General features: G+C 36.8%; 1 protein-coding gene across 1 annotated transcript in view; it reads left to right on the top strand.

Annotated features, from left to right (window-relative positions):
• Positions 1-24,119, top strand: part of LOC124411481 — a 112,459-nt gene extending 88,340 nt beyond the window's left edge. Inside the window, exons 7-16 of the mRNA XM_046890594.1 lie at positions 5,727-5,855; positions 6,188-6,303; positions 7,324-7,552; positions 9,010-9,144; positions 16,353-16,471; positions 20,076-20,254; positions 20,345-20,506; positions 21,446-21,722; positions 23,301-23,442; positions 23,895-24,119. Of these exons, the coding sequence (XP_046746550.1) occupies positions 5,727-5,855; positions 6,188-6,303; positions 7,324-7,552; positions 9,010-9,144; positions 16,353-16,471; positions 20,076-20,254; positions 20,345-20,506; positions 21,446-21,722; positions 23,301-23,442; positions 23,895-24,096 (1,690 nt within the window). The 3' untranslated portion in view covers positions 24,097-24,119. The remainder of the gene's footprint in view (positions 1-5,726; positions 5,856-6,187; positions 6,304-7,323; positions 7,553-9,009; positions 9,145-16,352; positions 16,472-20,075; positions 20,255-20,344; positions 20,507-21,445; positions 21,723-23,300; positions 23,443-23,894) is intronic.
• Positions 24,120-27,854: the final 3,735 nt, after the last annotated feature.

Below are 27,854 nucleotides of genomic sequence, written 5' to 3'. Positions count from 1 at the left end.
CTCAGTCCCATCCTCATCGCCGCTACTCTGTCTTTTCCTCGGAAACTTCGTTTTGCCTGGATATAAAACTTATATCGTTGCAGAGTCGATCTGAAACTGAGGCCAAAACAAAACGGAACAGTAGAGAGAAAAATGGAGGGAAAAAAAGGATAAAAAAAAAAAAATAGAGCGCAACAATAAGAAAAAGTGAAACTTTCGTTTACGATCAAGCAACTTTCAACATCGTTAAAAGCATCGCGTCGTCCCAAAATCGCTTCGAGCGTTCAGAGCTTCGAGACTGGAATAAAAATGAATTTTCAGATCAGTCCCTACAGTTCACGCGATAGCGATCAAAAAAAAAAAAAAGAAAAAGAGAGAGAGAGAGAGAGAAGGAAAAAAGAAGAAACTTATGGATAACCACGTGGATAAGTTTTTACTCACGATCCTGGAAAAAAAAAACAGGATACATGCTTTTTCACCTTTGAGTCTGATTAGAGAAATCTTCCTGTTTCTATTCGCGGTAGAAATAAAAAAAAAAAAAAAAACAAAGAAAGAAAAAGATTGTGAACGACTAAATTATAATGAATCTAATTATATGTTTGGAAAAATGGTGACTAGTCAGCTTTTGTTTAGAATAGAAACGAGAAAATAGAAAAAAAAAACAATACTTTGAGACATTTTCAGTAACCGTTTACTTTACATTCCTTTTTCTTGTTGTACAACAATTTTATTTAAGGGGTTATATACACTTGTAGCTGGCGAAGCGATGTGATTTTCTAGATTTTTTTTCGACAGGATAATAAATGTTTATTATAAAACTTTGGACAACATTAATTAGTAGATGTTTTCATGTACTTATACAATTTTTTTCATTGAAAAATATTTCAAAATGGTGGAACCACAGCTATATTCCAGGAGCGCGTGTTTTTGAGCATCAGTTGCGGTGGACACCATTATTCAAAAACGGTTCATCTGAAATATGAATGTGAGAAGATTTTATTAGTATATCGCATTGGCTTGGGCCTGAACGAAGAATTTATAAAAATATTTATTTTTTCAAAAATGGCAACAATTTTAACGAAAAGTTCATTTTTTGAGGTACTAAATTTTCCGTTTTTTTGCTATAAAATTTTTTTTTTTTCAACAAAATTTAAAATCCTTCGCTCAGGCCCAAGCCAATGCCATATACGAATAAAATCTTTTCACATTCATATTTCAGATGAGCCGTTTTTGAATGATGGTGCCCACCGCAACTGATGCTCAAAAAAACGCGCTCCTGGAATATAGCTGTAGTTCCGCAATTTTGAAATATTTTTCAACAAAAAAAATTCTACAAGTACAAGAAAACATGTACCGATCAATATCATCCACAATTTTACAATAAACATTTATCATCCTGTCGAAAAAAAATCAAGAAAATCGCGTCTATCACGTATCTAACGCCTTCAACTTTTGGAATAAAGAAAATTAAAAAAAAAACGGATAAAAAAAAAACAATGTGAATAAAACAGTGTAATATTAAAGTAAAATTTCTAGCGGAAACGACCAAGAAAAGCATAAAGGTAGATACAAGGGTGCAATGGGTGACGGTAATTCCCAACGCCAAGAACGAGTATCGCTTTTACGTCGTGTAACGTGCCCCCCCCCCCCCCCCCCCCCGCCCCCGTCAACTGCCCCCACCTGGGATAGATGAAAATAAGTGTTTTCCTATATCGCGAGGCAGCCGCGGCTCTGCCACGTGTGTTCGCTTTGGCACGTGCTGCTGCAGGGTGCAAACCGTGTTCGCATCAACCTCTGGGTAAATCGAGCATGTAGCTCCTACCTCGCACGATGTTATTCATGTAAAGGGCATTCCAGGTGCCATCGACCTAACCAAAAAACTGGTTTTTCTCAAAGGTTGCAGGGTGATAAGAATGTGGGATTATTTGTTTGATTATACACACGCCTGGGAAAGAGGATTTTTTCAATGGAGGTAGTTGAGAAAAAGGAATAGGTTTTATTGATTTGTGGTAAAAGTTTTTTATTTTTCGTCGAGCGTCTTGTTACTTACTAACGCTGATCGGTGGCGACCATAGAAGACTTTTTATGTAGAAAGAACGTTCTATTCTAGATGGTATAGGTATTAGTCTAACTTGTCCAACGGACCTTAGTCTAACTATTCGGTATTTAAGTTACAGCAAGAGGGTTTCTGAATTTTTGCGGATTTTTATTCGAAAACGTAGAGATGTTGGCAAATTTGACAATTGATCGTATTTCGTATCGTTCGTTTCGTAATCGATAGTAGATTTCTCTAAAACCGTACGTTTCTTTTATCTCAAAATTTTTGAAAATACCGCGCTATCGTCGTAAAAAAATTATACAGAAATTTCATTATTGGATCGTATATTTCAGTTAAGAAGCTATGATTTTTCTTTTCTTTTTCTTTTTATTTCATAACTTTTAGCGTAGCAAAAATAACAACAAACTTCAACTATATCACAGATTGGTATTTATATTTTAGAGCTATTTAATATCATTGAACATTAATACGACAATATCTGTTACAGTTTTTTACAGTTCATCTTCAACTCTTGAGGTCTTTAATATTTTTTCGTAAATCATAGTTTCAAAATTCACTCAAAACTGAAAAAAAAAAAAAAAAAACTGTTTCACTACGAGCTTATCATTTTATGATCTATGGTAGAGTTTTCGAGTTACGCTGAAAGAAAATTTGTTAACGTCGAAACGACTTGGTATAAAAACGTAAAAAAAATTCATACGTTCTCTTATAAGCTGTGAAGAACATCTTACAAACTTTGCATTTGTTTTAAACAGAGAGTCACCTTTTAGCCAGGTCGATCCCACGTGGAATGCTCCATATATCCAAGGCGTCACCCTTGTAGGCACAATCTATTCCCTGCATATTGTACCTACATATCCACGCTGCACGACAGGCACGGTGTGCATGGGTAGAAAAAGTATCCTCCTCGTAAAAGCTGCGCACCGGAACAACGGCTTTTATTCACGAGGTAAAAGCAAACCCGAGACAATTTTTTTTTCGTTTTTTTTTTCTATAGCTTTTTTTTGCTCACCGGTATCTCACTTCTCGCATTCTTTTGAAATTTGCGTTTCCGGATCTTCAAAATTCTGTATACGATTCTGAAATGTATCGTCCTTTTTTTTTTTTTTTTTCCTTTTTTCTTTTCTTCTTTTTACCCTACTTTGTACACGCACGAAGTGATTTCTAAAAAGAAGCAAGGCTCGTTGAAAAATGAAAGAAAGTTGAAAAGTTGGAGGAAAAAATGAAGGAGAAGTAAAAGGCGGCACGGCGGCGTGATGGCTGGGCGGGTTTTTATGGTTTTCAGGCAAAGATTCAACCATCCTCGACACTTTACTACCATCGATATCCTGTAAATAGTATCTACACCCTACACAGCTAGGTAATCCTGCACCGCCGGTATTATACAACGTATAGATTGGTTGGTTGGTGAGCAGAATGACAAACATAACTTTTCGCAGGAAAACTATACATCCGAGATCCCAATCGTAATTCACTTTCAAACCATTGACCAAGCTAAAAAGAAAATCCATCCATATATACATATATATATATATATATATATATATATATCTCATTCTTTTCGCGCGCTTCTGTCTGCAGGTTTGATAAATCAACGAATGTCTATAAATTTAGGGATATATATATATATTTTATACTGGTAGGTTATAAGCGCAGATTTTCGCATCGTTCGTTCGCGTTCGAAATTCTGAGACACAATTTTTTTTTACCAACAGTCGGTAATACAGTGTCGAAATTTATTGTCAATTAAATCAATTTTTTTTTTTTTTTTTGTGTTTTCTTCCTCGTCTCGTGACATTTTGAGTCTCTCAACTTTCGAATCGGATCAAAATCGAGCGGGAAGAACTGTATGACTGACAAATAACGGGAAGCAACGAGCGTAGAGAAGCCTGTCAAATTGTCTGTCGCCAATCTAGCGATCTTCCATTAATCTAGAAACCTTCTTCGAGCACTTTGGTCCCTGCGGTGCTCCGAAAGTGCGGAGAGGGTGAGCAAAAAACACGGGGGAAAAGAAAATCGAAAAATAAATTTCACCTCGTCTTTTTCAGAGATTCTAAAAATAACTCGTCGCTCGCGCTTTATTTTCCAATTTCCTGCGAAAGTTTCCCAAAAAAATGAGAAACAGATGGTGAAAAATTTTAATGACAAACAAACTAGTCCCGAAATATTTTTCAAATATGAAGTAACTTTTTCAAATATGAATAGAAAGAGAACAAAAAAAAAAAGGAATTTTGGCAATCAGGAATTTAGGCGATTGTTTTTTTCTCTGGTTATCGTCTTTCGTTTTCTCTTCCCCAATTTCCAGACTTCAATAACACTTCGTTAAAGTTTTCCCACTCGGGTTTACATGTATAATCCGAAGCGTTTCGGTGAGGTGAGAAGGGAAATTTTAAATCATGAATAAAATAAGGAGGAGGGAATGGAGACCGGGACAGGAATAGAGTCGTTGTAATTATTTAAGACATTCCCAAGTTTCGGATGGCGAGGGAGAGTCTTCGCTCCAGTATTCTCTGAGGATCCCTTCTGCTCTTCTCCTCGCTCTCTGCTGCTTCCCTTCTCTTCTTGTGAAAGTCTTCGCAGATCCATGCCAAATTGGCACTATTCTTTATTTTTCATTCCAAATTATGATTTCGAAGGGAAACCGCTAGCTAATCTATATCTCTGTGAATTTCGTAAGTACAGTCCGTTGTGAAATTAAAGTCTTACACGAGTCTAGCAGTGCCAAAAATGCGTAAAAAGAAAAAAGTTTTTTTAGCTGGGATGACAATAGAAATTAATGAGAGTAAATAGTACAGATTTTTTATCGGTATTTAAGCTTTATTATAAAAATTTATTTCGCTTTATTTTTACGAAAATTACTATATAGAAAATCACGTGATCCATAACGGTAAAAAAAAAAGTTGCTACACGGTCGACAGCATATCTCCAGTAATTGTTGATCGATCTTCAAAACTTAAAAAAAATCTTCTATTTTACAAGAATTTTTTTTTTACGCCGACTGTGGAGCAATTTTTTTTTCTTAGTATTGTGGATCACGTGATTTTACTGTATAATAATTTTTGTAAGAATAAAGTGAAATAAAGTTTTTTCTTCTTGTGAAAGTCTTCGCAGATCCATGCCAAATTGGCACTATTCTTTATTTTTCATTCCAAATTATGATTTCGAAGGGAAACCGCTAACTAATCTATATCTCTGTGAATTTCGTACGTTATAAAGTTTAAATATCAATAAACAATGCCTACTACTTATTTTTATTAATTTCTATTGTTATGCCTACTAAAATTTTTTTTTCTCATGCCGCATTTTAGGTGCTGCTAGACGTATGTAAGGCGTTAAGCATGGATTGAACGCGAAAGAAGTTGAATTGCGTCCTTCACAGGCCTTTCGAACCCTTCTACCGTGTAAAGATATCTTCTTTCATCTTTTCTTTCTATGTGATATGAGATTTTCAGGCATTGATGCCATGAGATCATCGTTTTATTGCCAATAAAATCGCTCCATCAGATTTCTCTTCATCATTTTGGTCGACATATTTTTTGAATGGATTTCTCAAGAACCCAAATCATTTCCATGACTGAAATTCAGCTCAAAAATACTGAGAAACTATTTTGTTGTTGCCAGTTAAATGTGCCAATGTCTGACCTTTAAGACTCATCGAAACATGTGTTTGTGTTTAAAATCATTGCAGCCACTGCACCAGCGACTACATCGCCGTTTATTCTGGCCCAACAATTTCCAGTCCAGTATTAGCGATGCTCTGCGGTAATAAGAAGACTTCGGTCACCCACGCAGGACCAAATATTTTGGTGGAATTCAGGTGAGAAATGAGAAAAAAATCAACTTTTTTCAGATCAAAAAACTGTCCGTGCCGATTCCTCATGTTGATAATTAATTGAAGAATTTTCCCTGCTCGTTCGAAAAAAATAATTTAAGGCTTGAATTTTTTTATTTATTTACTCATTTTTTATTTTTTTGTATAGTCCTCTCATTTCAAGATGCATTTTCGAAGAAAAATCTTCCGCGTCTTTTGGTCATGATGCTTCGGTGACATTGCCCTGAAGTGACCATAAATCATTGACGTCCACTTTGGCGCAATAATTTCTGCCAATTTTTCCAGCCCCTTCGCATTGATCAACCCCTCTGCTTCAGATCCGGTCCAGGAGTTCCGCCCTTCGACTACAACGGCTTCGTGGCGACCCTAAACTTTCAGGAAATAACGACAGAATCACCAACGACAGTCGCGACGGAGACGACGAGCAGAGCGAGTGAGAGGATGACGTTTTTACGCTTTGACAAGGAAAAGTCACGACATAAGGCTGACTGATTTGGAGGGAAAAAAACTCCACACATTTTTTGGCCAAAACGAAAATACCCGTCTCTCGGCGTTTTACTGAATGGGCGTTTCTTGGGGGGGGGGGGGGGGGGGGGGGGGGGAATGTTAAAAACTTGTTTTCGATATCTGTTTTGAAGAATTGAATTTAAAATATGTTGAAGAAACTCATTTTTCATGTTTGGTTTCAACGTTGCAGCAAGAGAATTTTGAATAATTTTTCACGTTTTGACAAAAAAATGTTGAAAACTCGTTTTCGGTATTTGGTTTCAACGTTAAATCAACAGAATTCTTCAAATTTTTCAGCATTTCAACGAGAAAAGTGTTGAAAACTTGATCTGTTTTCAACAATTCAGTTTGAAAAAATGTTGAAAATTCATTTTCGAGATTTGGTTTCAACGTTGCATCAAAACAGGATTTGGAAAAATTTTCAGCATTTCAACAAAAAAAAAAATGTTGAATACTTGATTTCGATATCTGTTTTCAACAATTCGATTTGAATCATGTTAAAAATTCATTTTCGAGCATTGGTTTCAACGTTGCATCAAAACAGAATTTTGAAAAATTTTCAACATTTCAACAAAAAAATGTTCAATACTTGTTTTCAACCGTTAAATTTACAAACTATTGAAAACTCATTTACCATATTTGTTTTCAACATTTCGACAAATATGATAAGATCTCGGATCCAACATTTGTTTCCAATATTGTAGAAAAAAAAAAAAAAAAAATGTTGAAAATTCATTCATAACATTTCCTTTCAACATTTTTCTTCTCGTCGACGAAATCCTATCGCGTGAAACGTCGAACACGGGTCTTTTTATTTTTACTCAAAAGTGTAGTAAAATTTTTTTGTCGACATTAGCCTTCCTTATTTCATGCTCTCTCCTTGTTGGTTCATTTTTCAACATTTCCTTGCAATCTTCTGACCGGAAAATTTTTCCTCGTCGCACAGGTGACGTCGGGAAATTTGCCAACGTCGGAGGCGGGGGGCCGAATATTCGGACTCAGGATCATCGGAGAGAGCATAGACTAAACAGCTGCGACCTCGAGGTCAGAGGCGACGAGGTCAGGGCTGGAAATCACGATACTAGGGGAAAACCAAAGTCCACAGCCTGTCGACTCGTTCTAAGGGGCGGCTCGTACGATTCCATCCACGTGTCTTTGGCCAGCTATAATTTGAGGTGAGCAAATCCCTGATTAGAGACACTTTCTGGCGATAATCTCAACTGCGAAACCGCTCACGTCTCATTTTTGAGCTCCCAAGTATCAACTTCAGAATTTTGTCTCGTTGAAATTTCCAAACCAAATTCTCAATTACTTTGATGAAAAATGATCGAACCCGGCACAAATCAATCGTTCGATTTGCAAGTCAAACGATTTTCATTTTTCACATACTTTTTACCTTTTTCCAGTCCAATATTCTTTCCTGTGAGCTGGTTTCATTCAATTTTCTCTAAATTCCGCGATGCGAATTCTTCGCGTCTTTGCATTATCTATATAAATGTTCAACTAGCCTGCAGCTAGTGCATCAAAAGCTGCAGCTCGGCAAGCCGTGTTATCGGTTTTGTCCGCAGTCAATCAATAAATGTATCGAAACGGTGGACGGATACACAGAGGGATGGAACGATGGCTGAAGGTTTGCTAGTCTCAAGTATAAATAAAATATCTCGATCCATTTTACCCTCCATAAAGGTGGATATGATTCGATTCTGTATTATATTGACGTTGCAAACGCGCACCGGAAGCCCCGGTCTACGGATAGATACAAGTATATATACATATATATATTTATATATCTATACCTATTCATACGTGAATGGGTTAAAAGAAGTCTGTATTTATGCTGCTGATATTCTCTGTGTACCGGAAGCTTTACCTTCTTATGCGGTTATCGGGAGAATCTTTCTTCCTTCTCCAGTAAAAAGAGAAAAAAGGAGGGAGAGGAATTAACAGGAGAAAAATCAAGCATTTTCAGTAATTTGAAGGATTTTCGAGGAACTGACAGTATTGTTCTAAAAATTCATAACCGTTATTTTACACTCCAATTCCATTCCGTCGTTCACTTTCTTGTCTCCGATTTTCCTCGACGTACTCATTTCACCGATACTTATAGCTCTTTCAGCTGAAACGTATTTTGTTTAAAATATTATGCCGTAAATGAATATGAAAGGCCATTTTCATCGCCTCGGTGACACGCGTCGTCCTTACCAACCTCCTGCGGTAGAGGATCCAATTTTTTCATTTTCGAGTCTCATCTCTAAGCTGTACAGCAGCTCTTTACCTCAGCAGGAAATTGCCTCCCTACTTCTCGCCTCTCCGTAATAATTCTTCTTTTCTCGCGCAGACGAGAATATTTTCAGAAAACGAAGTGAAAAAGAGTAAATGTGTGAATTTCTTATCCTCTTACTTTCGTACATATATTGCGTAAAACGCCGCAAGTATTAAAAAAATGTTTACATCGAGAAAACAAATTGTGTCTGGATTTTTTTTTTTCTTGTTTTTCTTTTTTATTATTATACACATTAATTGTTTTTTTATTTTTTTCTTCATGCTCATTCCACAGCCTTCTTTCCAGCGATCCATCGATCGTGTTCTTTTCTAACTTTTCTTTTCAACTTATTTGCGTCAAATGTTTCAGTGCCCCGACATGCAGATCGATGATCGAGATTTTTGACGGACCTCTCGAGGGCGGGACAAACGGAAATGCAAAATCGCTGAAGAGGATTTGCAGCCCCGCTCAAAGAATGCCGGGAGACGTTGAACCGACAGACAAGTAAGTCAATAAATAACGATCCGTAGTCACGAATTTTTGTGCAAAGTATTTCCAACCGAAAAAAAAAGGAAATCATAATTTTCACAAGAAATCTTTTTTGATTTCAACTCATTGCGTATAGATTCTTGGCTCCACTTTCGAGAAAAACAATTATTACACGCGTGATACGATTATGTGAGAAAAAATTGGCGGAATCGGTGGAAATTTTTACGTTTTTCATGAATTTTTGATCACAAAAAAAAAAAAAAAAAAAAATTATCGCGGTTTTAACGACGAGTAATTCGGTTCAAAATTAAGCTTCTCTTTTTATATTGTGCATTATACAATACATATACGTAAAATGAAAGAAAAAAACTTTGAGCGTACTGCCGAGAAAATTTATTGTCGTGTATCACGAACTTCTGACTCAGAATATCTACATACCTGACTATATATAACACACGTAACGGGGTTAAAAAAAACGGGGCGGATTCGTCGCTGCATGCAGACTCGAAAATTTTCACCAAACAGGACATAAAGTATCGACCGGATGGCCGACCTGTTTCTCTCTGTAGTATAAATACGTATATAAATATAAATATATATATATATGTATATATTTCTACATATATATATCCGCCTATAGACATATAAAATGTATGACCGATATATAGAGGGTTCATTTATTCATTTATTATTCACAGGCTGCAGGAAGCGCAAAAAGTCGAGAGAATGAGAAACGGGTGGAGAAAAAAAATTTGCAGGAAAACGAGAAGAAAAAAAAAGTATAAAATTCAAAACACGGCCGCGTATTGATTCGAAAGTGATAACTCGGAATGAAACCGGAAGTTGAGAAAGTCAAAAACAAAAACAGTACAGATCAACAGACAGAAACGGAATTATTCGTGAATTTTTCTTTATATTTGTGTATAACATATATAATTTATACATATATGTATACTTATACTTGTGTGAAAAACTTTTCACTGATATTTTCTTTCCAAATTTTCTTTTCTTTTCTTTCTCTTTTGAGTTTTGCTTTCGGTTTAAAATTTTTTTCATTTTTCTTATCTCCCTCTTCATTTTTATAACGTCACATGTCACCGGTGCTCGCCGCTTTTCAAATTGGTCCGACATACATTTTTTATTCACCTTACGCCTGCCACCAGTCACCCTTCCTTCCATCTCTAAGCTCAGTTTCGTTTGTCACTTACGCATTATACAAGATATTTCCTGCGCAGCTTTCTGGAAGGCGCTTGAAATATTTCAGGAAAAATTCATCATCCGTACGGTTTATTCATGGGAAAATCCACCACCGTTTATCCGGTGAAGTTTTTTTTTTTTTTTTTTTCTGTTTCATTCATTTTCATTTTTTGTTTTTGTTTTCGTCTACCTCTCAACGTTCAAATCAAATCCTGAATTTTTTTTAAACCATCTCAATCTCGTTTAAAAAATTTTTGGTTTCATTCTCTGTGATCTAATAATTATTCAACTATATTCCAATCGGACAGTTAGTTCAAAACTGATTTTTTTTCTTTGATTTTCATCTCTAGATACTTTGATATGCAGAGACAATCGCGCTATTTGAAAACCTGGTTACAAGCAATAAAAAAACTGCACGACGTATCATTTGTACGGTATGCCTTATACATGAGACTGTTTCAATCAATTCGATTTTTTGTTTTTTTGGTGGAACATGTTCCAACCGTTAATTTCATCGATGCAAAAAATTTTCCCCGAAAGATAATAGTCTTAGTTGATTTTGAAAAAGGAATTCATTCCATGCGACCATTTTTTATATAAATAAAAGCAAGCCAATCGGGCAAAGAAGAAGTCAAAATGAAAGGGATGGACGTTATTATTTACTTCAATCTACCGAATGATCGATGCCGATAGTCAAAGCGTCAGGGTCGGACCCTCGTCGTATTTTCCTTTTGAAAATCCCGCGCCGAGAGGAAACAGCCAGTTTCAGAGTCCGATCTGACCGCGGTTTTGACTACTTCACCTCGACATGGTACAACATAACCTATACCCACCTCATGCCGCGGTAGTAGTAGAGTCCCGTCTCGGACCTCGAGGCAACTGCTGCCAACCTACAAAGAGACAACCCAGTGACCACCACCACGCTCGATATTACTACAAACTTACTTATTGTTTGTTCTGTACCCTCCTCCGAAACTTTGTTCTACCCTTCCATGTCTCTCCTTCCTCTTCGTAATCCTCTTTCATTGGCACGTGACTAAGGCCTCCTTTATTATTTAGGGTGTTGACGAATTTTTGCCGTCTCATCCCCCGAATCAACTTGAAATAATTCGAAAATGATTGCATAATTTTTTTAGATTTCTAACTTAATTCTGGGATAGTTAGTTTTGGGATCGAAGTTTCTTGTGGAAATAATGTGGAAAAAAACTTTTTTTCATGGTGTAGATTTTTTTTTTTTTTTTTTTTTTTTCTGCAAGAGTAATGATGTTTAAAATAATCTGTAACTAATGTATAAAAATATAAAAGAGAATAAGTTGAACGACCTCGTGAGTTTACTTAGGTTAGGTTTTATCAAATTGGGTGTGATTGAGTCGGTTTCTAACCGGCAGTTGTGAACTGTTTGGTTTCTGCTTAGGACGAATTAGGTGTAATTTAATTCCGATTGAAACAATTTGGAATTGACTGGGTCAGTTCAAAACCATTCAGGTCGGATTGGGGCAGACTTAAGTATCTGGTTCTGGATTAGATTACATCGGTAAGCTGGGACTGATCGGCACAATTTCGAACTTATTGGATCATTTTGACTCATTTCGGGTCTGATTGGGTCAGTTTTCGAACTCAGTGAGTCAAGTTGGTTGTAATTGTCACGGCTTGGATCAAATTGAATCAAGCTGGATCCAACTCGAAATCTGATTTGAATATTTTTGGATCGATTGGGTCAGCTTTTGGAATGAGTGAGTCAAGTTAAGTCTATCCGGCACGGTTTTGAGTTCACAGAATCACGTTAGATATAATTCGAAGTGTTATAAAAACAGTTTTGGATTCATTGGAACAGTTTGGTTCCGATAGACTCCATTTGGGTCCCATTGGGTGTTTGATTAGGACAGTTTCGAACTAATTGGCTCAAGCCGGGCCCTATGGGAGTTCAATTTGGACACTTTGGAACAACTTGTATCACTTCTAATGTTTAATTAGATAAGTTTCAGACTGTTGGAGACCCAATTAGGTCAGTTTATGACTGTGCGAGGCAAGTTAGGTCTGATAAGAAATTTTTCCAGTACATTTTTGGGACTGATTTGAGTAGTTTGCTTACGATCAAACCAAGTTGGTATAATTTAGGGTCTGATTAAGTCAGTTCGGGTCTAATCAAACGAGATTATGGGAAGTGACATTGAGCCAGATTGAGACTCGATCACTCTTCGATCTGCATGGAGTATAAATTTCGCTCAAACTTAGCCAAACTGGTCAAATTATTGAAGACTAAAATCCTGAGATCAATTTTTACGTCAAAATTAATTAATCCGTCGAGTTATTAAAAAACTTAGAACGGAATAACACATATTGGACGCGTCACGCCTGATTTGCACTAATTAAAAAAATCAGTTTCACGTGCTTTGACCTTGCAGAGGATTTAATAAGGCCCAGATATGCAAGCGAGTCTAGTGGGTCTGAGAAGAATGTGCAGTGCTATTTAATCTATTCCAACGGTGAGACCGAGGCAGAATTTATGTCCAGGTAAAGGGTCGGGGGTTTGAAACTGAGGGGGGAGGGGGGCTCATATAACAATGACGAGGCGGTTACACGGCGCTGGTACTAGCATACGTGCCTACGAAGCTGCTGTGTTTTATGGGCACTAATCTCGTAAAAATTCATGTAAACTCAAGCCCCATGTTTCATTCTCTTGCCCCAAGTTCGTGTACCTACATACTACCTTGAGCTTTCGGGCAGCACGCTTTGGCTTCTTCCGCAACTAGCCAGCAACCCTCTGCCACCGCATTCGCGGAACCACCCTCGCCTCGTCTTCGTAACCCTGAAGCACACACGTAAACGGATATACGGGTCGTGGCCGTAATTTCGTTGGCAAATTTATTCAGCAAAATGTTAAAATTTACAAAGGATAAATCACCTCAGTTAACCCGTTGTGGTCACACCTTTTGAAAGTAACGTATTGGACACACTGGGTCCAATTTTTCTGGTCACCAAAAAAAAAAAAAAAAAAAAAAACTGACAGCACCGATGCTTACGTTGTTAAACACACGTTACCGAAAAAAACAAATTTTTTGGCACACTTTTTTTACACTTTTGCCACACTGTGGCCACACTGGGTCTGATTGACCCCACAAAAAAGACGTCGCTACAAATCGATGTCTACCACACGCATGCTTTCGAAAACCGTTTAAACTTATTGTAGTACCTTTAATCAACTATAGATGTTGAAACACATTTCATTCTGAATTATATTTTCGAAGCTACGTTAACTCAAAAATTGACTGGGGTCATCGGACCCCAAGATGTTCAATGTATTAAAAAGTAATGTGGTCAAAAAAAATTTCCATACATCAGGTAACCCAGTTTATAACGATTTGCGTAATTTTTTAAAAGTGGCAAATATTCGACTGTTTTTTTTTTTTTTTATTTTTTACCATTCACACAGATTTAATCAGTTTTATTTTTATATAACTGGAAAAACGTGGTTCATCGAGAGTTCGGTATTTTTTAAATTAAACCTCGACAATAGATTGGAAACAAAATTCTTGTACATCGTTCCTATCAATATCGAAAACAGAGTTTAATACTATCGTTTCGGAAAATTTCGCTACCGGAACCAAAGAATTCCAATATCAGAAGCATAAATTTTTTCATCAATAAATAATAAATATCTCTGAAATGTATAAAAAAATTATCCATTCATTAGATAATCTCAGAGTATCGAAATGATAAAAACCTCACTGGGAGAGAAAAATAAAACAATAAGTAGACAAAATCCGAGATATTCGAATTGGCACGGAATACCTCATACATACCTGTGTGTTTGACGATGACGTCTCATCCCATCCCTTCCCAACGATAATGCCTAATGCACGCTCCACCTATTACACACACACACACACACACGCAAACACACGTAAACACGCCTCTCAGCATTCGAACATAAGGTTTATACAACATTTATTATACATATACGTGGATATTATACAAATGCATGTATATGTGGTATACATGCACAGGAATAATACATACACAAAGCGGCTCGCTCCGCTGCTAAAACGTTTTGACAAAAGTCTCCATTTATTCATTCCGGGCCATATAGTTTTTATACCAGCTGTATATGCGATATGAAAAATGAAAGCTTCAGCTGGTGCCTTGCAGACCCGTTTCAGAACACCCCTGGAGAATTTCCACCTCCACATTTCTAACGTATTAGTCCGTCTTTGTGTGCTCCTTTGTTGAACCTCTACGGTAGAGAACAAAAAGAAAAAATAAATAAATAAACGAAGGGGGGACAGAATTACGAGCGAAAAAATAAACCTTCTTCTCGATAAAAAAAATCTTCACCCTTTCTATTCTCACGCGATACTTTTTTTTTTTTTTTTTATTTTCTACTCGCGACTGTTTTGTTCTTTGTCTTCGGTTTGGACTTGACGTTTAAAAGAAAGAGAATGTTTCTTTTTTTTTGTTTTGTTTTTTATTCTTGTCTTGGTTTTTAGATTCAACATTCGATCCATTTTTTTCAATTCTCGATACGCACTGATCGAAAAATTTACTGTTTTGTAAATTTTATTTTAAACTAATTTCATGAATATTTTTGGGAATCGAAGAACGTTTCATCAAATCTATGATAATTATATACATAATAATAAGAAGGAGAAGAAAAAAGTTAGTTTTTTTTTTTTTTTTTGGCAGAACAGTGTGATATACAGATTTAGCGGATTAGTGAAGGGGCGGAGCCTGTTGGTAGGAATTCTGGCCATCAAGGAGTAAATTCGTTAAACTTTTTTCCGCGGCGTCACATCACATCGCGCAAACCTGCTCACGGCAATAAAACTTATTTGGCTCACCGAGCAAACTTTGCTAATTGAAGGGCGAAGAAAGCGTCGAGGGTATTGAAGCCGCGGGGAAAAAAGAAACGAGGAGGCAACGAATGTTGGAGAGCTTTTTTCACGCGATGCGGCAAGACGTGAAGCTTGCAGAATTTTGATCAAGGATCAGGTTTCTTCGCACAAATATCGGCGCATGAATATTCCATTTCCATGTTATTTCACCCATGCCGCCAAAATCGGGTCTCTCTGGATTCTCGCGAGGATATTTATTTTCCCCAATTTAAACCGGTCAATTTCTTCAAAATCCCACCGAGTTAAGCTCGTCTGAAGGACAAGCGCCGAGTTGGGTACGCAAAGCTCTCATTTTCTGGCCACCGGCCAACTGGGTCGGTTCATCTTTTCCTTCCGTAGCTGCAGGAGGAGGGAGGGAAGAGACGAGAAGCGCACTCGAAACGGTCGAAACGTCCCAATTCCCTTACCGCGGTACAAATCTACGTCACGTTGCACGTACACTCCAGTCTCTGCGTCCAATCAAACCGTCCACTCGATATTCTCTTTCTCTTTTGTCGTTTATTCTTCTTTTCTTTTTAAGCCGGTATTACGATGAGCTTAACGGGTCGTAACATGACGGAACGGAACGGAATAGAACCAAAATGAACGGAACGGAACAGAACGAAAATGAACAGAACGGAACGGAACGAAAATAAACGGAACGGAACGAAAATGAACGGAACGGAACGGAACGAAAATGAACGGAACTAGAATGGTGTTGCCATAGTACAGCGGGATTTTCAAAAAGTAGCGACGACGTGGGTGTTTTGAAATGACAGTGCTCGTGTTTTCTTTTACTCGTGATATGGAAATGCCGGTGGTACGAGATGATTATTCAGAAAATGAGAAAAAAACTAACTATCTGATCAAAATTTCGGTATATTAATCTACACTGAAAAAAAATCGAGATTCTCCGTTTTGCGCTAAAGCCAAAGAAAAAAAAATGAATGTTCAAATTATCGATACACTTTTTCTAATCACTGACTTTCTCTTCAAATTCCAGCAGTCCTTTTACTTATCACAAATAAATATTTTTCATCTGTCATAAATCAATCCAATTCGTGTAAAGAAATTGGGATATTACTCTTTTCGTATTAATGAATCGTTTTGTGTCAATTATTACTATGGATTACAATTTTTATTTTCTGTTTTCAGGTACGTAGAACCTGAGAGATACTCGTCAACGGGACGAGAGATGACCGTCGTTCTTAGAAGAGCCTCGAACACCCCGAGGGACGAGGAATACATGGATGCTGTGTACTATTTTCACGATGGTAAATATATGACTGGCATCGAATACATGATACGTTTCGATTTTGACTACCGGGAAATTCAAACAACTCACGATAATAATTGTGCCAAATGAGAAGTGAAAAAACAACCGTTTTTTACTGTCCAAAAGTAATAAAGCAGAAAATTCATAATACTCAAAAAAGCGTGAAATCCTTCATAAAAAAAAAAAAATATTCAAAGGTAATTAAAAATTGCAGTCTTTTATAAAAAATGCTCAAAAATGTAAGGTTTTTCGGAGAATGTTTACCATCAGGCATACGGTTTCGATTTTTGGTTTGAAAATCTAACAAGGAGAATATCTAGGCTGCATGTATCTAAAGAATATGAGGTAGTAGAAAACAACTGACCCCAAGATTTAAAAAAATTGGCGGCAGAAAAATCCAATGTTTTTCACAAAATACATATAACAAATTTCAATATGTTCGTTTGAAATTCGAACCGCGGGTCTCTCTATTTCCTCTCACAAAAGTTTCGTTCCAATCGGCTTTCCCTGTTGCCTAACACTGGTGAAATGATGAAATGGTAGCTGATCTGGTTTTTGATTACGAAGTACACCGAAATCTCATTTTAGCGACATTTGTTACCGACATTACGCGCCTGCCGGTAATGTATGCGTGTAATGTCGGTAAAAAATTACCGACATGCGTGAAAGGTCGGTAACAAATGCCGCCAAAATGAGATTTCGGTGTTCTTCGTAATCGGAAACCAGATCAGCTGCCATTTCGTCATTTCACCATCAAATCTCATGGGACTGGGCTCAAAATGTGTGTTTCATCACCGCCGAGTGACATCATACCGGATCGTTAGATCCATTCAGTGCATCTGTGAAAATTTGACCAATTTCCGTGGATGGTAACCAATCTATAAATTTTTTTTCCAAATTTTGAAAAAGTAAAAAGACGCTCCACTTTTTGCCAAAATAAGGCATTAACTGCCCAAGTTCTACTCTGATCGCTTGAGTGGTGTAAGAGTTTTGCATCCCCGCGTTTTCGAGGTGTACAACGCGTCTTTATAAGCACCTTAAAGACTTAAACTTTGAAAATATGGAGAAAAAAATAGATTTTTTCAAATTTCTAGACCAGAATACCCCCTTAATTCTGAGAAAGGGTTGCGGTCAGATTTTCGGGGTAGGTATCAGTTTGGGTCCAGCGATAACTGTTCCAGAGAAATGAACTAATAGCGTATAATTAGCCCCCGAAGGCCTTTGATATCGATATCAAAGCGCCGGGCGGTCGGTTGACGTTATATACCTGCATAAACGTCGACTTGATTTGTTCCATCGACAACAAGGTGATCACTCGAGGTCTGAAGGCTTCGTGCGCCGGGCGAAGAACACGTGGCAAGGAATAGACGACCGGGATTTAATCAGCGGGCTTAAAACCTCCCCGAATTAAACGAGTTTCAAACTATCCCAAACTGCGGCTGCTGACCTGACCGCCTCCACTCAGCCAACTCGGAACTCGGAACCCACTTTTATCATCGAAACAATAAAACGAACTCGCTGCGAACTCGACGATTAACAGAACAACGAATTCCCTCGGGCTATGCTCTCGAAATTTCAGCCTGGAAGTGAAGTTGAACGTTAATTCAATCCATGGAAGGTCAAATTCACGCCATTTTTTTCCTTCTCTTATCTTTCTTCTCTTTCCCATCTTTCGTTGTCCGTAATATTCACAGGTTCAAACAAACTTGAAACGATTCGATTCATCGATTGGTATCCACACGTTTTTCACAGGAATGTTTCAAAATTTTTAGTGTGTGTGTGTGTGTGTTTTCATTTATCTTTGCTTTTTCTTAACATCTTAAACAACTTTAGCAAATCTCAATTAAAAAGTGAAAATATCAATTTTCACTTGAAAAGAGCCTGAATTTAGAGCGAAACTTCATCTTTCTGCGGACAATCAGCTTTCCAATTTTACCAGTTGAAATAAAAATGCTTTGAAATTGTTAGTCGGTGTAGAATCGCGTCAAAATCGATGCCGACAATTTGGCGACTGAAATATTCCGCGACGCATGTTTGAAGCAGATCTCACACATAAGCCACTCGAGCTGTCTGAAGTTCAATCGCAGCTTCCTGCCTCCGCGTCTATAATAAACGAAACGTCGAAGCACTCGGTCAACTAGTTTCCGATCGTTATTTCCGAATCGGAAATGGCGGGCTGACATTCTGTCAGAGGTGAAATGAGAATGGAAGCGGAGGGTATCGAGAAACTGAAGAACGATATGACGCAGAAATACAGGGTGGCCACAAATTTTCGGAAAAAAATTCCATGACATTTCCAGGTTTTTCCAGGACCTAAGACTTAATTTCCCCTAAAATTTTCCCAATTCTAGTAAGTTACTAAAACCTGAATCGTTGAGCTCACTAATTCTGTATTCGTTAAAATTCAATTCGAATTTAGAAAAAATATAACGTAAAATAAGTCTAAAAACCTATCGCCTCAAAAAATTATTTCTAATTCCCATGATAGAAAAGTGACATTTTCAGTTTTTTCCATGACTAAATTAAAAATTCCCTGACAATTCCAGGTTTTTCATGACCCTTTTGAATTCCCTGACATTTCCAGGTTTTCCAGATCTTCCAGGTGTGTGGCCACCCTGAAATACGAGGAAAAATTGAAAAGAATGTTTCGCACACAAATTTATCGCCTGGCGAACTTTTATTTATGTACTTCCTGTAACGCAAAAAGTCGCGTTACACTCTTGGAATATGAGGCGTAACAAAGCTAGCCTGCATCCCCATTTCGAGTGTGATATGTAGCTGAAAAACCCGGTGATACGGTTTACTTGGCATGAGATAGGAGGCTGAGAACCCGGAACGAGAATAGTGGATCCCTTGAGATAAAACTTGTCCCACTAGCTACTTTACAAGTTGTTTCCAACGGGGTGCGAAGAATTATTTTACCCCCGCCCTGCGGGTAGCACTGGAATTAAAATATATTACACGCGGTTCGAAAACTTCCCATCGAAAGTCGCTTTTTCGGTCAAGTCTTAAGACGAAATTACAAAATACAAAATGGATGTGCTAAGCTGCGTTTAACTTTGAACAGATCGATTTTTGCATCCGAATTTTTATCGCATTCTTTAATCACAGATCAAAAATCGTAATCCAATGAGTTTTTGATGCAAAAAGGGTCTGACCTTTTGAAAATTGTAAAATCCATTTCAGACTCAGTCTTTACGAACTGTGAAGACATAAAAACTATCTTGTTTTATACCCAAAAAAGATTCTTTTTTAATATTTTTTGAAAGATGTTGAAAATGGGATCCTAACGAGAGGTAGAAAATCATTTTACAAAGCATATCAGGATTTTTACTTGTTCTTATCTTAAGGAACTTATCTTGTTCACATGTTCATGGAAATATATTTGACTAGGATGAATCTGGACCATGCGATCAATCGATTACTTGTTTTTTCAATGTATCCATTAGAATCATTCCTTTGATGAATCAGATGACCAGATAACTCCAAGAGCAATCCATTAAAGCGTACGATCAATCGATCGATCGCATCACAGCCTTTGTCTGGTTATAATTTTTCCGTTGCAACGTTAAGGGATGTTTTTTTTTTTGTTGCATTCGCAGAAAGAGAGGGTGGTACGCAGCAGCCAGCGAGTGTTTGTGACGTTGAATACTTCGGCCTGAGTTCGCCAAAAAATGGTTCCGTCGTTCATCCAGCGCCCCACCGACTCCTTTCGTTGGAAGGTCCGCTGAAATGCCGTCAGCATTTCATACCGGCGGCCAATCAGTCGGTTATAATAACTGTGAGTGTTTTGTTTATTCCTCCTTCCGGCGATTGTCCGATAATTTTTCAATCTTCTCATCCCCCGGCCTTATATTCCTCCCTCCCGCAGCTCCAGAGCACCAACAAACGGATCTCGAACAGCGCTTGCGACACGCAGTGCGGAGACAGCGGATGTCGATGCTTCGCGAACAGATCTCTCGACGAAATTGATCACCTGCAACTCATTTCCGAAACCGGACACATCGTCAGCTGCCTTTGCGGAAGCTATCAGGTACGGCACAGCCTTGTTAAGAACTCGATTTTTGCCGATATATGCACGGAGGGAAAGGAAATTTGAACCGATAAAACAGATTTTGAATCCTTTGTTGAGTTAGGACCTTAAATAACTTTTGAAAGAGTAGTTTTATCCTGAAATGATGAGAGAACTTTTTTCTAGAGCGTTTAATTCTCTACAAAAATCGATCTCGTATTATTAGTAAACTGTTTCATACATAAAACTTCAAAGTTAACAGAACGATGGTCCCATTTTTTTTTTAAATGACAAAATGAAAATCGCTATAAAATACCTTTTAATATTAATATCAAGAGCTCAAAATTAGATAACATTCTTTTGGAATATTTGAAACAATATTTTCGTCTTGTTTGAAAAAAATAGTCGATTTTTTTGTACAGTCAACTAAAACTAAAAAATGACGCCAAAACGTTCTTTTTCCTGTCTTGGTTATAAATTTATCAGTAAATTATAAAGATTTTTTGATGCTAGGGATTTTCTTCGTTTTTTACAAACTTTTGAGGTACAGAAAAAAATTCATCTCACATAATTCAATTTTTTTTTTCAAAATCGTACGAACTGTATGAATTTTTATTGATAAAAAAGAAAATAATTTCTCTGACGTTGTTAAACAGACGAAAGAGTCTTCAGAGTCAACACTCAATTTTTTAATTTTTTCTATGGATCACGAAAACAGTTTTTTTTCTAGCCACTAATAATTTAATTAAGGTTGAATTACACATGAACACACTTTGAATCTTAGTCCAGTAATATTCTCGTTTCGACAAATTTTGGACCTGACTCTACGTCACAAGAGTATTTTTTTTTTCTATTTTTATCGTCAGTGAAATCGGCCAGACGCCATTTTTCGAAATCCCGATGAATTCCTGTGCGTCTCCCCATTTTTGATCCTCCGTTTCTTCCTGTTCCTCGGTTAAGGACTGGCTTCCGGTGGGAGTGCGAAGTTGGACGCCGGTCTACATCGAGTGGTTCAGATCGTCTAGAGGTGGACTGGACTTCAAGGCCACCTACAGATTCGCCGAGGACGCGTTCTGCGGCGATCATTCGACCACCAGACCCCAAGGTGAAGTCACCAGCGGTGATCTCGCCAATGAGATTGTCAAGCTCAACAGATTTTATCAGCAAAGGTGCACCTGGGTACTTGACTCCCAAACAGACCGGCAACTCACCGTCGAAGTCGAGTCGAATCAAAGCAGTGAGTTTCAATTATCTCGACTTTTGTCTTTCCTTCAATTTTTTATTTTTAATTTCCAGTTTTTCTTCCAATTCGTGGTGTCTGGTTAGAATTTTGGAATTCGAGATCTGAAAAAAGGAGTAAAATATGTTTGAAAATATGAATGTGTAGAGAGCAATGATTGCCAAGATAAGTGTGATTGCGAAGAGAGAAATAGTATTCAAACAAACGTGATTGGAACGCGACATTTTTTTTTTTTTTTTTTTTCTAAGATTGATTGGATTGTGGCCTCAGAGTTCGAGATTCCAAATGATTTTTTTCCCTCTTTCAAAACAATTTTACTATGCATATTTTACGATAATGTTGTAGTCAGAAAAAACTGAGAAATCAGTTAAAGCGCTGAAACAGTCAAACGCACCGTGTCGAGTATATCGAGTAATTTCATGTAGAAATTCTGATGTTTCGATAATTCGTTCGCATTTACATAATTGAGAGTTAATTATGAACGAAATCCGCCTGCATTTATGCTAATCAGGCTACAGTGTCATCGCAATCCGCCTTGATCACGGCAACCGAGGTCTACCTTACCGGCAGTTACCGATCGGTAAGTCTTTCACTTTTTGCAATCGGTTACCTTAAGAGTAAACCTTGATGAGTAAACGAAGGACTTTCGAATTGCATAAATGTAGGCGGATCGACCTGTTTGAATTGGTCGAAGACATTTATACAAAATAACGCGGTATTAAGAGCTGTTAACACTACCAAATAAACATAAACACCTGTATTAAAATAATTACGTTAGTAATAAAGGTAATAATAATAATCATAATCGTAAAAATAACGATAATCACGTTGTCGATTAACGCGGCAGAGGGACGGGGAATTAATCTTTGGAAACAGTCGAGACCCGACCGCAATTGTCGGCGATGGAGAGCGTAGATTGGGGGATGAAAGACGGCGGTGGCTGGGGGAGAAGGAGGGAGTATTTCGAGGTAAAAGCGGGCTCCCTAATCGGGGGAATCCCCCTGCAGCGGGCCGGGAGGCGAGAGACCGAAGTATATTAAACCCGTTTCCGGTTCCGGGAGTCTTGGCGACGGGATGCGACGCGGCGCTTTGCTTCGCCTCTCGTCTTCCGCATTTCGCTGCAGTGGAAGCGTCGGAAATGGGAGGGGGGCGGGGGGGGGAGGGGGGGGGGGGTGGCGGGGGCTAAGGGGAAAGTTGGCTCTGGGGCAAAAGTCTCGATCCTAATCTCGCCGGTTTTACCAACGTGTGCTGAAATTCATAAAAATTTATCGTCTTGCTTGCCGTATAAACTGCACTGCAGATGTAAGTCGAAATAGAAATACCTGAAAAAATTCTTTTTTTTTTTTTTTTTTGAACAATACATCTTAGTTTTAAATGGTGGAATGTCGATGAAAAGTTTACTGTATTTACTAACGACTCTTTAAACGAGTCAAATTTAAGACACTGATTTGAATCCTGGACAACACTGTTCATTTTATTTAATTATTTTTGACCTTGAAGTAAGCAGTACCGAATTTTATAAATTCATGTCTTATTACTTTATGCGAGATTCTGAATATCTGTTCAAATTTTTAGAGCCATGTACAGCCTGGAACCTGACGATACACGAGTACAGCAGCAGCGGTGATCCTGCTGGTCCTAGACTGCACACTTTCTGCTCGCGGGATCGTCACAAAAACTTCACTCTGCCTTGGAAAATGAACACTATTGTAGTTCGGTAAGTAACTTTTTGGTGGAGTAATTTTATCGTATCTATAATTGTGGTATGACCTCTTAACATATTTTATTTTTCAAAATCTAATCAAACTTGACACATTTTCCAAAATAGCCTATCGCTCGATTGGTCCATTTGATCGAATAGGTCATTTTTATTCAGACATTTTGCATCTGCATTCTGTAATCAGTTCCCTCCTTATTGTTTGGAATCGGTCCAAACTTTCTGAAATCCTTTTGCACCGTTTTGAGATTTTAAAAAACTACGTCAAAATGCAACAATTTCTAGTCATGTCTCTCAAAATAGAATAAACTGTGTTCAAATTTCGCGGTGAGTATCGCGAAAACATCCATGAAAATTTCGGAATCGATCCCACAGTCGCCACGAGAGCTTCAAAACCGTGCGAACGACACTCTATTACTCTTCCCCACTAATCTCTGTAAACCTTCACTCAGGTTGCAAGCCTTGAGTCGCACGGCTCCTCAATACGTGTTGCGATGGCGGAGCGATTCCGTGACGGCAAATACCAGAAAAAGCGCCCCATCGCCGGCTCCGAATCAAGTCGCAGGATCGTCTCGGAGTTCGAGGGAATCTCGACGGATAATCATCGCCATGATCCTCGTAGCTGCTGCGGCAAAATTGCTACCAAAAGTTTAGGAAAGTACTGAGATATAAGGAATTGCACGATCGCACTTCTTCTAGCGAAGTTCGTAGGCCACGTAATAATACATGAAGAGATGGTTTTATGGTTACATGTGGACAAGAATTCCGAGACGGCTGATTTTTTTTTTTTTTTTTTCTTTGTATTGGACAAGTCGGTTACGTCGGCAATGTAGAGTTAGCCCGCAATGACCGGCCAGTCGCTACGTCAGTCACGTCGGCAACGTAGAGTCAGCCTGCAGTGACCAGTCGATCACCACGTCGACTTCGTCGGTAATGCAGATTCAGCCCTTAGTGACTGGCTGGTAGTGGCACTGCGGGTTGAATCTGCATTGCCGATGTAACGGACTTGGCAAAAAATTAGCCATCTCAGAATCCGTGTATACACATGTGCACCTGAAAAGTGCACAAGAAAGCAGAATTTAGCAATCGAATTGTGGTTAAATTAATAAAGAAAATTCATTGATTTTCTGCTCTGTTCTTCGTAACCGTTACTATTCATTTATTCATCTTTATTTCACACTTTAATTGATTGAAAAATGTTACAATTTATTTTGTCTTACAGGGAAATTCTCAAGAATTTCATGTATTGAGTAAAATAGGAAAAAAACTCATAGAGCACTCGTACCAGTTATGATTCGTTTACTTTTCTTCTCTTTTTCTCACACCATGACAAAATACCAGAATTCATTTTGTCTTCTCGTTAAATCCTAACAAATTTCTCAGAAGTGAACAATGGAAGATTGATTTGTTACTTAGTAGAAATAACATTTTCCGCTATGCAAAGTATTAATACAGCAATATTATGAGGGAATGTAACGAATAAAAGGGAAAAACAAACAGTTGTGAAGTGAAAATGAGGTTGATAATCGTTGAAATTATTTCTTGGGTCGAAGTGACAAGATCTTCTTCAACGCATTAGATATATGCCAATAACATGGATCTTTGGATAGTTTGAAGTACCAAAGAAATTCCAATTAGACGATAAAATGAAAACTGATGCGCAATTCGTGAACTTATAAAACTTGTAAATATATTATATAGGTATGAGAAAACGTATCGATTATTAGGAAAATGTACAGAATGCAATGAATTCATCTTGTAATTAATTACTAGGTGTATAAAATATATTTGTAATTATTATGGGTATTAAAATAATTGATATGTTAAGAAACAATAAATTGATAAACTAATATATTAAATAATTCAACGAACGTACCTATAATGTAGAAAATATTGACACGATATTTGGTTGAAAATTCATGCAAACGACTGCCAATTCCGAAATATTATACTTGTATATATAATACGTTGTGTTACGGCATGCGTTGAAAACGTAACTTGACTATGTAATATGAACAGATTGATAGATTTATATATGTAACACATGTATTTATATCGATAAATTCAACAATTTATTAACGATAAGCATACTGATAAATGAAATGACCGGTAGCCATGATAATATTAATGTAAACAACCGACCATAGTAGCAATGGATTGAAAAAGTAATTCTTTGCAAGTCCGTATGGTTTGGAATTTTTCGTAGTAATTTGAAAATACGAATTCAACTATTTTCACTGGAAAAGTTTCACTCACAAATGAAATCAGAAAAACAGGTTCATACAACTGTGAGAACAGAATCTTAAATAGTGATGCAACTGTAAAAAGGAGGAGAATGTAAAAAATTGATAGATTAAAAATAAATAATTTTTCTCCAATAAATCGCTAATTACGGTGATTATATTGTACATAGTATCGATGTGTTACATACTTGAAATCGGACGGACGATAACTATGAATTGACGATTTCTGCTGTGAATACGTTCGACTGTCAATTTGAATGATATATTCACAGCGAAAAAGAAAAAAAACAGTGTTAATGTGAATATATTACGTATGATAAGTAGGTATATAATATTGAAGATATATACTAGACTGTGCAAAAAAAAAAAAATGTTTTGTCGAGTTTGGAGCTGCTTATTCAATTTGTTATAGAGGACACAAAATACGAGCGATTCCAAGAGGTTTTATTTAAATCGTTTTCAATTTCAGAGTCACGGAACTCAAAAATGTCTGTTTTTAAAGGATTCTTGTTGTTTTCAGGAATTAAAATTTATTGCTCCAATGTACTATTTTATTACAACTACTTGTTGTTATAATTTAGTAAAATACCTAATATTTATTAGTTTAAAGCTGTTGAATTGATGTTTATTTAATATTATAATCGTTCGATGCAATTTCTAAAGGGTCAATTTTTATTTCTTCAATAACATGTCAATTTTTTTTGGTTACTTAACTCTATCTGACGAAAAATTTTAGTTTAAAATAACGGATAGTGCGTGGAAAAATAATAAGTGATAAAAAAAAAATTTCAAATTTGAACTGTTCTCAACGTGAATAATTCAATTTTCCAGAAATATTGTCAGACACGACGTTTACATTTTTTAAAATATCTTAATTTTTTACGTTACCAAAGACAAACAATGTAACAACAAATTGTATTAATAATTTCAACGAAAAATTGTAATAATAATGTAGTACATTGGAGGAATAAATTTTGATGTTTTGAAAATGATATAAATCGTTCGAAAAAACACGTTTCTGAGTTCCGAGACCTTTTGAAATCGTTCTCATTTCGAATTCTCAAAAGCATATTAAATGTGCACCTTTAAATTCGACAACTCAATTATTTTGGCACAGTTTATTATATACGTATACGATTAGGGGCACTTGATGTTTAAATACGTTATCTTTAATATACCCAATAATATGATAAACGCAATGCACAAATAGTCGATGTATTGGTACAACGTAACAAATCGAAATTTCATGAATCTTTGATAGAAGTTTATGTGAAATAAGTTGCTAATTTGGAATTGCAAACTATATATATATATATATATAAATATACTAAATATCAATTATTATCATTTAAGAATAGAGAACGTTTTTGACACTTTGCTTATCGTTGAACGATACAATAATTTCTTAACATTTTTTTCATGCATTTCAATTTATACGTATGTTTTCTCTTTCTTATATTAAGAAAGCAACAAATGACGTGAATCTCTTCATTGAACATTTCCATCATCGCGAATTTATTATACGACGATTAACGCAACATCGATTAAATAACTTAATACATCTGTCATTCCCTAATTTACGCTTGGTGTTTCATTTCAAATCTTTTATACAAGAAAATTTATCTAAGAAGGTGAAAAAATATTGTTATATTTCAAGGCCGGAGGTTATACAGTCGACAAATAAGGGAAACTACAGCTAAGAAGTGAAAACCTCTGACTAGAATTATTGCCGGAAATTACATGACGATAGAGTTGTGGTGTTATTATTTTTACGCTATCGTACGATAATATCTGAGCTGATTATTTTGCTGATCAACAGTGGATCAACAGTAGCTCTCATATTAGCGAATCAAATCAATTGAACAGCATGATTCATATTTTAAAAGCTAGCATGATATTATGTAATCGGATGAAAACGGTTAACAATAAGTAACAATAAATAGTCAATTGTTTCTGATAAAACAGTTTTTAATTAAATGATTTACATAACGTAGGACCTTATTCTATGTGACAATTAAGCCAGTTCAGCTACGCCTTAAGACCGAGCAATGTAAGATGACAACACAAGATCGTACCTACATGTGATGTTTCTGATATTCCTAAGATTTTTTATACGAGTTAATCGATATTTTCGTTTTTCAGTTGATTTTTTATAACCCTTTGACTATC

The sequence above is a fragment of the Diprion similis genome, chromosome 10, assembly GCF_021155765.1.
Source record: "Diprion similis isolate iyDipSimi1 chromosome 10, iyDipSimi1.1, whole genome shotgun sequence".
Classification (NCBI taxonomy): Eukaryota; Metazoa; Arthropoda; class Insecta; order Hymenoptera; family Diprionidae; genus Diprion; species Diprion similis.
Note: the sequence above shows the minus strand (reverse complement) of the source record. Positions and strands in the feature narration are given on the sequence as shown.